Source organism: Brassica napus, chromosome A3 (genome assembly GCF_020379485.1).
Source record: "Brassica napus cultivar Da-Ae chromosome A3, Da-Ae, whole genome shotgun sequence".
Classification (NCBI taxonomy): Eukaryota; Viridiplantae; Streptophyta; class Magnoliopsida; order Brassicales; family Brassicaceae; genus Brassica; species Brassica napus.
In genome coordinates this window covers 31,334,437-31,348,549 of record NC_063436.1, presented here as the reverse complement: position 1 = coordinate 31,348,549, position 14,113 = coordinate 31,334,437, and the positions used below count along the sequence as shown (strand labels likewise).

General features: G+C 36.6%; 2 protein-coding genes across 2 annotated transcripts; both read left to right on the top strand.

Moving 5' to 3' along the window:
• Positions 1–6,309: 6,309 nt before the first annotated feature.
• Positions 6,310–7,423, top strand: LOC106363228 (beta-galactosidase 3-like). Its single transcript, XM_048777120.1, has 5 exons — positions 6,310–6,392; positions 6,434–6,543; positions 6,613–6,722; positions 6,821–7,045; positions 7,157–7,423. Exons 1-5 carry the CDS (start codon positions 6,310–6,312, stop codon positions 7,421–7,423), a joined length of 795 nt encoding a protein of 264 aa, XP_048633077.1.
• A 4,518-nt stretch (positions 7,424–11,941) lies between these two features.
• On the top strand, positions 11,942–12,360 carry LOC125575393 (beta-galactosidase 3-like). Its single transcript, XM_048777119.1, has 2 exons — positions 11,942–11,977; positions 12,025–12,360. Exons 1-2 carry the CDS (start codon positions 11,942–11,944, stop codon positions 12,358–12,360), a joined length of 372 nt encoding a protein of 123 aa, XP_048633076.1.
• The last annotated feature ends 1,753 nt before the right edge of the window (positions 12,361–14,113 follow it).

Genomic DNA, 14,113 nt, shown 5'->3' with positions numbered 1-14,113 from the left:
GTTAGAGGCGTGTGAGAAGTGTCTTTCTCCCTCTAATGAAAAAAATGCAATAGTAGAATAAGAAAAGAACAACTCAGAGTAACGGAGCCATTTAACGGTTTGTGGAATCTTGTGATTTCACGGACTTCCAAGCCAATGAGAGTCAAAGAAAATGGACGGAAGGAAACGACGGTGTGTGTGGGTTCATGGCACATAAGAGGACAAGAACTCACGCAAGACACGTGCACCGAAGCTTTTCCCACAAAGGTAGGACCCCTTCTTAAGCACAATGCACCATCCTACTACACCTAGACTAAACGACATTTGCGTTTACATGTAAATCATTGTTTTTTTTTTTGTTACTATCAGTGTTGAGATATTTATTCATTTGTTATATTGGAAGGGAAGTAAAACGTTATAAACATATAGGGTGGGTGATTGTCTAACTAAAATTCAACTACCACTTATTAACATAAAACATGATAATGTGACCGACTAAGCTTAACTTTGTAAAACCTAATTGTACATTGACGTTTATAAATAGAAACATAAAACAAAACAAAAAAAAACTAAAATATATCACAATAAAGAGTTTAATTTCTTCAGTTCATAACTTGAAACAGTGTTTGATGCATTAGTTTGTTACCTTTGAGGTCCATTTTAGGATTGCTTGAATCAAAGCTTGTAGTGTGCTTCCAAACAACAGACGGAACAAAATTCACACTAATATCTAGAATATATTTATATATGTCTGAAGGGACAACAAATCATCACTACATGCTCAAATATCTATCTATATATCTATGACAATAAAGTTGGGTTTTCTACCTTCTCCTTGCGCCACGTCATTATGGAAGGAGGGGCAACGACACGTGTCGCCACACTAAAGCCTCTGTGATTATTTTCTTCGGCTGTTTTGTAATTGAGTGTTTGAGAGGTGGGCTTTTATTAAAATGAATAGGTTAGGTCCGTACCTTTAGCCCGTTTAGAGACCCATTCGGTATTAGGGTTCGTCACCGTCTTCCTCTTTCACATGCGACCTCCGCGTTGATCCGAACTTTGTAACGTCTCCCCGAGGCAGGATGACATTTTGGTTATCTTGATAAAGTATCTGAGTACAGTAAGCTCCATGTAACCATGTGATCCTAAATCAAAACTCCTGATTGTTATTATATTAATTCCATTATCTACTTTCGTTCCTATCAAAACTCATGATTGCATAGACTTATGGAATCAAAAGTGTATAGGAAATGAAATCTTATATGAGTTTTTGAATGAATTGTAGATAACGCTGAGAAGAAGGTGAAGAGTTCGTATTTTGATTTGCCGGCTATGAATGTATCCGTTGCATTTCCTCAAGCAACTCCAGCCTCTAAGTTCCCACCCTGCAGTAAGGATTTTTTTTTCCAGAGAATATACATTTTTTTGTGATGTTTTGTTGTGCTTTTGCTTCAATCTGTGTGTTTCTATACTTGATTTCAGCTTCAGACTATTATCATTTCAATGAACTATTGACTCCGGAAGAGCAGGCTGCGCGGAAGAGAGTGAGGGAGTTCATGGAGAAAGAAGTTGCCCCCATTATGACAGAGGTTTGTCTATCTTCATGTTTGTTTGTTTACTTTGATAGTATCATTGAGTGACATCATCCTTCTTTCTTTGATTTTTACTCATCAGTACATTCCATATCATTCCAAAGCTTGGAGCTTCCATTCCAAATCTTGGAGCTTTACGTGTTGTTGGTGGCTCTATCAAGGTAAGTTGAAATGCTTTGTTTCTGTTTTTTTTATATGTGGATGGAAGATTCGTTTTTAATTTGTTCGGGCGTCTTAGGGTTATGGCTGTCCTGGCCTCTCCATCACAGCCAATGCCATTGCAACAGCAGAGATATCTAGAGTTGATGCAAGCTGTGGGACTTTTAATTTGGTGCATACCTCTTTGGGCATGCTCACTATTGGTAAGATGTCCTTAGCTTGGAGAAAATTCCATCTCAAGACATAGACTGATATTCAATTAATGATCCCACATCAATCCGCTAAAGACTTGCATGTATATCTTCTATATTTATATATGAATTGTCAAGGACTAACCTCAACGTTTAAATTTTCCTTAATTTATTCTCTTAAATGATAGGAGAAGTACGAAGACTACTTGAAGCTTAAATCAAGAGTTGAGATCCTACAATATTCACAACGGTACTTAGCGTGATTCATTACACATCTTGAAAAGTAAACACTTGCTTCAAGTCTCCAGCTACTTAACTCTTCTGTCGTTAGGCACTTGCTAGGTGAGCCGGTATGGGAGTAGATGAGCTTGAGCAGCTAGAACTTCAAGTAGATACATCAGTAAGGCAAATAAGATCCACAATGGTATCTTAGATGCACACGACATGTCAACTTCCTCAGGTAACTAAGTAAAAAGGTGTATAGAAAGTCAAGTTTGTGACTGTTGCTGAGCTTAATGCATGTGTCCTCAATGCTTACTCATATATGCAATCATAACTTTCTTTCATCCTTTTTAATTGCTTCATGTCTTCATTACTCATTTGTTATTATAACAGACTGTGGAGTTCCTTGGCACTGGAGAAGTTGTTAGAATTGAAACTACTAATGGGTGGTGCCTGCCCGTGGATTCTCTTCCTTCACATGTTCAGTTGGGGCTCTCAGTTTATCAAACTTTAGGTTCTAAACTCACCACTACCAAACAATATCAACGCTGTTATGCAGGTACCTAAAGATGTCTGCACCGTCAAGAAGCCTCACAATGGTTAGCTTCGCATCATTGGGAGTGCCCAAGCCTAATGCCCATTCATGCTCCTTTTGTTTCTACTTTTCTTCTAAGTTAGAATAACCTGTTTAAGAAAGTCCCTTCCTCTCTGGATCTTTTTGTGTGGTCAACGTTTCATAATATTTTCCATGTTTAATCTTCGCAAAATTATCATTTTGCTTTGCTTGGTCACTTAAAAGTCTATTGGGCCCAATCTTAATTTATAAAAACGTAATTACGAAAGCTCATTATATCTTTCATTTTAGGCCGAAAACCATGTTGCATTGTTATTTTTCCGAAAGACAAACATATGCTGAGCTTGCAAACGAACTTGAGGAAAGGATGGGCCCCAGTAAGATCATAAGAACGAAAACCTGACTTATGATTTCTTGCCGATTAAACAAAAATAAGTTAAATTAGCAGAAGCTTCATTATATGATTCAATTGGTTTTAAAACTAAGTACCCTAATAAAACTTTAAAATAAATAGTACAAATATAGGTACTTAATTAAAAAAATAAGAATCCTGAACAAATTATAAATAATTGTTATACTATTAATAAAATGAAACGTCAATATTAAAAAGTATCCTATGATGCTCTCTTACAAATCCACACTAAATAAAACTTATCATAGATAATATTGATAAAAATTAACAATCTAACGTAAACAAATATTCATTTCATCACAAACCATTGACTAAAAAAAACGCTTTTGAGTAAAGGTCTTTTAAACAAAATGTTACAAGAAGTCAAGAAAATCGATAATTTATACTCACCATCTATAAGACATAGCTATAACACCTTACACTGCTTTCAACTTTCAACTCACATAAATAATCAAAAAATGAATAACAAACAATTTTTCTCTTATAAGTTTTCACACTAGACAAAAATTTCAGGAGCAAATCCCTGACGCACACTCCAAGTCTACACACAACAATTTATCATTTCCAGCTACCATCTATCACCGACCATCAAGGTAATTTTAATGACTCAACAATTGAGAGCACAAAATTCCTGTTAACATACCATGAAATAGACAACCCCGACTCAATCCTGGGTATTCAAGAGAACCAATACGTGATGAATTACTAACAGCCAAAGACAATAACATAACTGATGATCTTGAAGTTACTCTTACCATCACATACTACAACCAAAACGCAACTGCAAGACTTGACATCGACCTTATCATCACCGATCTTGAGTGAACTAATACGCCTCCAACTACAGAAGAAGAAAACGATACATGCATTGTATGCTTCAAAAATTACAACAATGAACCTATCTATGCTCTCGTACTTGCGGTCATACTTTCCATTTCTGATGCATTGATTAATAGCTTCATACAAACATAAGATATCCCATATGTAAGAAAGCCATCTATGATTCATCATTATCACAATTTACTAGATCATTTCTCCGCGCTACGCGTGGATAATATATTTAAATTTGTTGCATTTATCATTTTTATTTGTATGTGAATTTTTGTATATTAAATTATATATAACTAATTTTAAAATTGATTTTTTTTTTATTTTTAGTTTGGAGTAGGTATTTCTATTATATATAACACAATTAACTAATAAAATATGAAGAATCAAGTCCGAAATTTTAGAGTTATGTAAAAATAATATAATTATGTATAGAACATAAATTATATTAGTTTAAAATATCGGAATCTCATCTCGAATAAATTCACAAAAAGAAAAAGTACTCCAATAACCTACTTAAAATATAAAACCCCCTTTTAAAAAAAACGTACTTAATAATATTTTTTTACGTGTAATAGTTGATCACTAACAATTGAATATCGATCTAGAATATTATTTTAATATATCTAATGGTAAAATATTTTGTAATAAACAAATTTTGAATTTTGTAATATTACATGAATTAGAAGTCTTTAAAATCTAAAATCTATTTTATTAACATAATATATTTTTCATTAATTTATTATTTTTACGTTACAAAATATTGCTTTAGTTTTATTTGTATATATATATTTTTTTAATAATTTAGTTTCTTTTTAAGTAATTTTAAATTATCAAGAATATAATATATTTAAAATTATTTATTTAAATATATCCAAATATGATGTCTCATTTTTATGTGTGTTTGCGTTGAACATATTTAATTTGTAGTTTGTGTATTTAATAACACCTTGTTGCGTATTGTTCTATGGTTTTAATAAATGTGTTGTCATTTCATTTTTATTACTACTAACATGATTTTTTAGGATCAGTGATAATGTATTTTAATGTTATATATTATATTTAATCGTATATTTTCTAACTCTTCATGCTGGCACTTTTTTTAGAATCATTTTAATTAGATAATAGGTTTAAAGATGTAAATAAAACTCTGTATGTTGTAAATTTAGACTTTTTAGTGTAACTGAGCACTATCAATTATGGAAATTATAATGATTTTATTTTACTAAATCTTTCTTTCTGTGTATATTTTTTTGTCTTATATTGTATTTCTAAAATTTTATTGCATTATTCTTTAATTGTAGAGAATTGTTATTTCCAATTTTTGTTTCATATACCTTAAAAGTCTTCGGTTGATTTTTGTTTGTTTTCTTCATCCAATTACAATGTACAGTTCGACCGTTTTTTTTTTTTTGGGATCAAACTACTAATATCATCAGATAGAAAAGCTTAAACTCGAAGAAAACAAAAAGAAATGGAGTGAGTATTTGTGCTAGAGAAAACTGGTTTAGCCATATAGTGAGATATTATAATATTAGAAGGTATGAAAACTCTTCTCTGTTGTCCTACGCTGGACATAATTAAGTTGTTGTCAATTGATTTTATATTTGTGATAACTGGAAATAAATCTTTATGTCTACATCATCCTTAATTGGTTTACGGTTCGACTATTTCTAATATATTGAGAGTAACATAATATTAGATGTTGAATATCTCATTCCAATTAGGAATGCACATAATGAGAGAAATTCAAGGTGAGACAACTTAACAATTTTGTCCCCATATCTATATAGAGTTAGTTTATAGATTACTCTATATGTTTCAAAATGTAATCAGTTTTAATTAAAATCTGTAATATTTAAAAGTTATTACTTTAGAAAACTGTCATTTAATATATAAATTTAATCAATTACACAGTAATTTACATAATTTAATTAGCCACACAATATCCAATAAATATAAAGATACTTTAAAATATAAAAACATTTTATATAGTAAAACAAAAAATACTTTTAAACCATTATATTATAAAACAAAGGGAATATTGAAATTATATTAAAACATTAGAATAGTAAGAATCAGAAAAGCTGAAATCTCAACGTCGATCATTTACGTCGGCCATGCCTTAGACCATCTCCAATGTATTCCTCTATTTTTTTCCCTAAAATAGAGAAATTTCATAATAGAGATGGATTTATTTATCTTATAACTATTTATAGTTTCATTTTCAAATTTATTAAAATGTATGCCATTAATTAAAATCGCATGTTTTATAGTGACATCTCCTGTGCATCACATTCCTCAAAAAATCCACCAACTTCAAGAAGGGATATCAGTGCGTCATATAACAGTATGTATAAGGTATTTGGGACATCAAAAATCACCAACCAGACAATCCCAAAATTTGCATCGGCTTTGTCTGCTACGACCACCACGTAAGCCCTATATTAAAATATATATGTTTTTTGTAATGTAGTGTTGATATTGGTGAAACCGAATCATTCTTGCATGGTGGAGAGCTTCCAACTCTCATTATCCAGTCCACATGCCACACTGTTCATATATTTGTCAATGGACAACTTTCAGGTATATGATTCTAACTTACCTCATTAACTTCCATCAGAGAGTTTCTGATATGCAATATATAAATTGCAGGTTATGCGTTTGGAACAAGGGAAAACAGGAGATTCACTTATAGAGGAAATATCAATCTACATTCTGGAACTAACAGAATAACATTGCTTAGTGTTGCTGTTGGATTACCAGTTAGTATTCTTTTTTTTTTTTCTTATCTGCTGCTTTAAGTTTTTTTTTAATCTTTTTTCTCTTGTCCTGATGATCCCTTTTGTGTTCAACTTTTAAGAATGTGGGTGGACACTTTGAGTCTTGGAACACTGGAATCTTGGTTCCTGTTGCACTGCACGGTTTGTCTCAAGGGAAGCGAGACTTATCATGGCAAAAATGGACGTACCAAGTGGGGCTGAGAGGTGAAGCTATGAATCTTGCATATCCAACAAACACACCCTCTGTTGAGTGGATGGATGCGTCCTTGACTGTACAAAAGCCTCAGCCTTTGACATGGCACAAGGTTTAATTGAATCAAACACAACTCCATAAAGCTTTTTTCTAATCTGTCCTAATGGGTAAGGACATTTTTTTATAATCTATCCTAATGGGTAAGCACATTTTGTTTCTTTAGACTTATTTTGATGCACCTGAGGGAGACGAGCCGCTTGCTTTGGACATGGAAGGAATGGGAAAAGGTCAGATATTGGTGAACGGTGAGAGCATTGGGAGATACTGGACAACATTTGCAACCGGTGACTGTGGTAATTGTAGCTACACCGGAACATACAAACCGAACAAGTGCTTATCCGGCTGTGGTCAGCCTACACAAAGATACTACTATAGAGATATGAAACTGTATATCTTATTAGAGAATGAGAGAGTACAATATATACAATGAGATAGCTAGGGTAAACTAGGTTAGACATATTTACTTAACACTCCTTTCCATATATAGTCTTATGATCCTAATATACCCCCTCAAGATGGAGGCATTCTCTTGACTCCAATCTTGGATATAGCTTGTAGAAACTGCTGTCGAGCAAGTGGCTTCGTAAGCGCGTCGGCGAGCTGGTCTTTGGTGGAAATATGAGAGACTCGAATCAGACCAGAGTGAACCAAATTCCGGATGAAATGATAATCGATAGCAATGTGTTTCATCCTTGAATGAAAGATGGGATTAGCACAGAGGTAAGTCGCGCCCACATTGTCGCAGTAAATGACTGGAGCTGTGGGTAGTGGAATGTGAAGTTCCTGAAGAAGAGAGCATAACCAGATTACCTCAGACGCTGTATTGGCAACAGCTCGATATTCAGCCTCAGTGGAAGAGCGAGCAACACTATTTTGCTTCTTAGATGACCACGATATAGGAGTAGCACCAAGATAGATTACATACGCATTCGTCGAAGTATAATCATCCGTGTCGCCAGCCCAGTCAGCGTCGGTGAAAGCGTGAAGCGTGAGAGGCGCAGCCGTCTTCATAAGAATGCCGTGATCTGTGGTGCCAGCCAAGTACCGGAGAACACGTTTGACTGCTTGCCAGTGAGATTCTGTTGGTTGATGCATAAATTGTGATAGGCGGTTGACAGCAAAGGAGATATCCGGGCGAGTAAATGCGAGATACTGCAAGCTACCAACCGTGGAACGATATTGAGAGGCATCAGTAAGATATGTTCCATAGTTGAGTACAAGTTTTGGAGAGCTCTGCATCGGTGTCGACACAGGTTTGGCGTCAAGCATGTTCATCTTCGCTAGCAAGTCCAGAATGTAGCGACGCTGCATAAGATGAAGTCCCGTGGTGGTACGATGAACCTCTATTCCAAGGAAGTAGTGAAGATCAACTGGGTCCTTTATAGAGAATCGCTGAGCCAGAGACTGCAAGACGTAGGCAACATGTTGAGAATGACTTCCTGTGACCACTATGTCATCAACATAGACCAAGACATAGGTATTGTGGTGGCTGGAGGTGTGAATGAAAAGCGAGGTATCTGCAAGAGAATTGATGAAGCCCAAATCGATGAGATGCTGTTTGAGAGACATGTACCACGCCCGGGGAGCCTGCTTGAGGCCATAGATAGGCTTCTTCAATCGACACACATGATTCGGATGATCCGGATCAATAAAACCCGGTGGCTGTGTCATGTACACTTCTTCTTGTAAATCGCCTTGTAGAAACGCGTTGTTGACATCAAGTTGCTTAATTACCCAGCCTCTGTTTACTGCAACATCAAGAACCAAGCGAATGGTAGTAGACTTTATTACCGGACTAAATGTTTCGATGTAATCAACCCCATAACGTTGTGTGTAACCGCGAGCAACAAGTCGAGCTTTTGGTCGTTCTTCTTCACCACTTGGAAGATATTTCGTAGTGTAGATCCAACGACAGGAAACAAGGTTCTGGTTTGGTGAGGAAGGAACCAAATCCCATGTTTGATGTTCGACTTGAGCGTTGTATTCCACAGACATTGCACGACGCCATTTTTCATCTTTGAGTGCTTGAGCAAGGGTTTTGGGTTCGTTATTGTGTTTGAGTTTTGAGGCTACGGTATAAAGGAATTTGGAGTTTGGTTTTGTGATTTGGTTTTTGGATCGCGTCTGCATCTGATGTTGATTGCGGGATTGTTCCGGTTCAGAGGGTGGATTCATCGAGGGTTGAGGTTGAGGTTGCAAGGTTGGATTTTGAGGTGGGCTGGTTTGTGTTTGGGCTGATGGATTATTTTGGGTTGGATTTGTTTGAAGTGGGCTCAAGGGTTGCTGGGCCGTGGGTTGCGGCCCATTTTCGTGTGGAGCAGTGGGCTCAGAGTTAGGAGGAGGAGAAGTGTGAGAATTAGAGTTAGAAGGTAATACCTGAGCTTGTTGTGGCGATCGCGGTTGTGTGGTCGGAGCAGGCGGAGCTGGGTGAGGGATCGAGCACGGGACAGTAGGGGACCGCCGCGAAGTGGTTGGTGTGAGGATTGGAACTTGTGTGACCATCGGAATCACCGGAGGTGGGACCGTTTCATTAGTATCGGGAGAGACTGAGGCGTGAGACTTATCCGCGAAAGGGAAGATCGATTCTTCAAATATCACATGACGTGATGTATAGACACGAGAGGTCGGAATATGAAGGCAAAGGTATGCACTTTGAGTCGTTGAGTAACCGAGAAAGACACATGATTTTGATCGATCCTCCATCTTATTTTGTGTGTAAGGTCGAAGCCATGGGAAGCATAGAGAGCCAAACACGCGGAGTCGATTGTAGTTAGGAACTCGCTGGAACAGCTTCTGGTACGGAGACTCATAGTGAAGATTCGGTGTCGGCATCCGATTGATTAAATAGACTGCAGTTGCAAAAGCAAAAGGCCAGTATGATTTGGGCATCGACGCTTGAGATAAGAGAGTCAAGCCGGTCTCAACGATGTGCCGATGCTTCCTCTCTGCAACGCCATTGTGTTCCGGCGTGTGTGGAGGGGAAGTGAGATGAGAAACTCCATGTTCTTGAAGGTATGATCTTAAAGCAATATACTCTCCTCCATTGTCTGAAAATAGTGTTCCAATCTTGTTTTGAAACCGGTTCTCCACCAACCCTTTAAAGACTATGAAAGTTTCTTTTACTTGAGATTTTTGTCTTAGAGGATATAGCCAAGAATAGCGAGTATAGTGATCAACAAAGAGTAAGTAATACTTGAAATGATCTTTAGATAGAATAGGAGAAGACCAAACATCAGTAAAAACAAACTCTAGGGGTCGTGTTGATTGAATACTTGAGTCTGAGAAAGACAGTTTGTGGCTTTTATTTATCATGCAATCTGAGCAAGATAGAAACTTTGAGGAAATATTTGAAATAGGAAGCAAAAACTTAGAGACTGTTTTATTGAGAATTGAAAGAGAGGGATGACCCAGGCGTGAATGCCAAAATGATAGAGTAGTCTTAGGTGTTGGTGAAGAGAACATAGCCATAGGTGAAGAACTCGGTAATGGCCATTCATATAGCTGTCCTCTACTGTTGCCGCGGTATAACTGGATCCCCGTGCTCAGATCCTTCACCTGAAAGGATGATGGAAAGAATTCCACAGATACTCTATTAGCATTGCATAATCGATGTACATAAATTAAATTTTTCTGTATATTAGGCACGCATAGAATATTGTTAAGAATCAAAGATTTTGATTGAGAAGGAAGTGTTGTGGAACCCGTGTGTGTAATGTTTTGATTGGAACCATCTGCAATGACCACAGCCTCACCTCCTTCATATGGCTGATGCAGGGACAGGTTGTGGAGATCAGACGTGATGTGGTGAGTGGCTCCACTGTCGAGTAGCCAAGGGTTCGCCATCGCTTGTGAGGCAGAAGCTACATTGGCACGCGGCTGCCATGGTGTAAACGGACTGTCTTGAGCTGCTGCTTGAAAGCTCTGGAGTTGCGGGCATCGTTTAGCGCCATGACCCTGCACTCCACAGATCTGACACTTCCCAAGATAGGGACGCGGCCCACGGTTCTGTTGATTCGGTTGCTGCCAGCGTAAGTTGTTGTTGGTGTTGTTGGGCCTTGATTGAGGATTGAAGTAACCACCATTGTTGTTACCCCGAGGCTTGTAGTTGTTGTTTGCTGTGTATGGTTGCTTGTTCTGAACCATGTTTGCTGAAACAGGGAACGGAGACGTGGTGGCAGCGGAGCTGGAGAGGAGCTTGGCTTCATGATTGAGAAGCTTCTCGTGTAGCTCGGTTATAGAAGGCGCTGTCTCCCTTCCTTCAACTTGGTCAATAACCGACTTATATTCTTCTGGTAAGCCGGCAAGGACAGCATCAATTTGATCTTCATGATCCATAGGCTTGCCCAAGATAGCAAGCTGATCAAATCGAGTGGTCGCACCCTGTAAGTACACATCGATAGACTTGGTTTCCTTCTTCCAGCCTTTGAGTTGATCCCTCAATTGTTTGATATGACCTCTACTTGGTTTTGCATATGTAGAGGCAAGTGTTTCCCAGATTTTGGCAGCAGTGGCTGCGCGAGCCACCAGTGGCTGGAGAGGAAGTGAGATCGCACCAATCAAGGCGCTGTAGATCAGCCGATCTTGTCTGTTCCAGAGGGTGTAATCCTGGTTCACCGTTGTTTCTCCATTTGTGGTAACAACTGGAGAGGGAGGTGCCACAGATCCGTCTAGATGGCCAATAAGACCATAACCATCAATCAAGGCATGAACTTGTAAGCTCCAAATCAGGTAATTCGTTGCAGAAAGCTTAGAGACGTTAGACATGTTGATATTGAGCAAATGATTTGTGTTTTGAGTCGGGATCAAGGTTTCTGTGAGGGAAGGAGATGAAATGTTTGAGGTCGACATTACTGCCGTCAAAGAGGCAAAATGAAAAGAAAATTTTTAGGTTTTAGGAGCGATGCTCTGATACCATATAGAGATATGAAACTGTATATCTTATTAGAGAATGAGAGAGTACAATATATACAATGAGATAGCTAGGGTAAACTAGGTTAGACATATTTACTTAACACTCCTTTCCATATATAGTCTTATGATCCTAATAACTACCACGTGCCGAGATCATGGTTGAAGCCGAGCCAAAACCTGTTGGTCATATTCGAGGAGATTGGAGGAAACCCATCAGCTGTCTCTTTGGTTAAAAGATCAGTTTCTGGAGTTTGTGCTGAAGTTTCTGAATACCATCTGAATATCAAGAACTGGAAACTCGAAAGCTATGGAAAAGGACAAACATTTCATAGACCTAAGGTTCATTGGAAATGTAGTCCTGGTCAGGCCATTTCAGCTATTAAGTTTGCAAGCTTTGTGACGCCTTTGGGAAAATGCGGGAGTTACCAACAAGGAGAGTTTCATGCAGCTACTTAATACGCTATCTTAGAGAAGGTAAGAATCTTTTACTCAGATACAGTTTTAATCACACTCTTTGTTTTATCTTAGGAAAATGTGTTTTGTTATATGAAGAAGTGTGTAGGGAAAGCGAGATGTGCAGTGATGATATCGAACACTAACTTCGGGAAAAACCCGTGTCCGAATGTGTTGAAACGGTTGACTGTTGAAGCTGTTTGTTCTCCTGAGACATCTTTAACCAGTTGGAAGCCTTAAAAAAGATGACCATTGAGCTCTTTGACTACAAAATGTATAAGCAAACTATACAGAGAGAGTGAGAGGAGGAAAAGAAAGTGTAAGATGTGTTGAAATGTGTGTCCATGTATGTGTTAGTTTTGAACAGAAAACTTTGTGGTTTTTAGAGTAGTTTGAGTTAGGTAAGAGAGAAGGAGTCTGTAGAGTGTAGAGTTGTGATGAGTCTTGGGAAATTTCGGGTCTTGTCAAAAACGTTCCGCCCACCGCTTACCGACGACCGTTTTAACCGGTTATGGAGACTGGAACTGTTGGGTATGAGTGAAGTTGGTTTAGTGTTTGGTTTTGATTTGGCTCTGTAATCAACAATGAAGGTTCATGTTAGGAGATGGAAATTCTACTGTGTGAGGTTTATTTGTTTCAAACCGTATTCTTTTTACGTTTTCTAATGAGAAATTCCCTATAAAAAAAATTTTTAAGTGTCTTTTTCCAGCATAAGAGCTCTGAGAAAATAAAATGACAAAAAATGTATCACTAAATGGTAATATATACTTATACTACTAGGTTTTAGAGTTAAGAATTGGAGTTTTGGGAATGAGGTTTAAAATTTAAAAAAAAATAGATAAATAAGTATTAAAAAATATAAATAAACATTTTAGAAATAGTTTCAAAGAGCATTTCGAATTTCAAAAAAAAAAAATTAAAACAATTTGGAAAAAACAATTATAAAAATGTTAGAATTTGAAAACTTATAGTTCAAAACTAATAGTTTATTTTTATATATCTATAAAGTAAGAGATATAAGAATCTTTTATCTATTTAATGAAACGTCTTTTATTCATTTTCTTCCTTTTGATTATTTTTCTCTTTTGGTCATTTTAAAAAGAGGTTATTTGAAATAATTGTTCTTTTCTAATTTAGTTATGATTTCATTTCAACCTTTTTTTCTTTTTCTGATTTAGTTATGTTTATAAGAGCTTTTAACCTTTTTTTTTTTTACTTAAGCCTGGATTTCAATTTTAGATTTTTGTCAACGAATAAATTTCTATATTAGTTGTATTCTGTTTGGATTTTTATTCCGGTGTATAATACTTTACCACATAGTATACTAGAAAGTATTGATGGACCAATAAAGTAAAAAATATAAAAGCTAGTATATCATCCATTCACTCGGAAATAAAATCTCTCATTTGGCCAATAGAAAGTATGAGAAATCTACTATAATTTCATGTAACGTTTGCAATGGAGTTATCGATCAGTAAATGTTTCAGAACTATAAGAATGATCAGATTTTGCAACATAATTGGAAGATATTAAACGTCTAAAAGAGAGTTCCAACTACTCAAAACTCATTTATGTACAACAGACGCACAACAAAATGGCGAATAGTTTGGCACGTAGTGCTCGGCAACAATCATGTTTCGTCATACACATGGATTCATAGTTATCAAGTTTATTTATAGAGTTGTAGTTGAGTCTGATTATGATGCTGATAAAAAAAAAATATTTTACCACATCTTAACATCTAATAGAAAAAGCT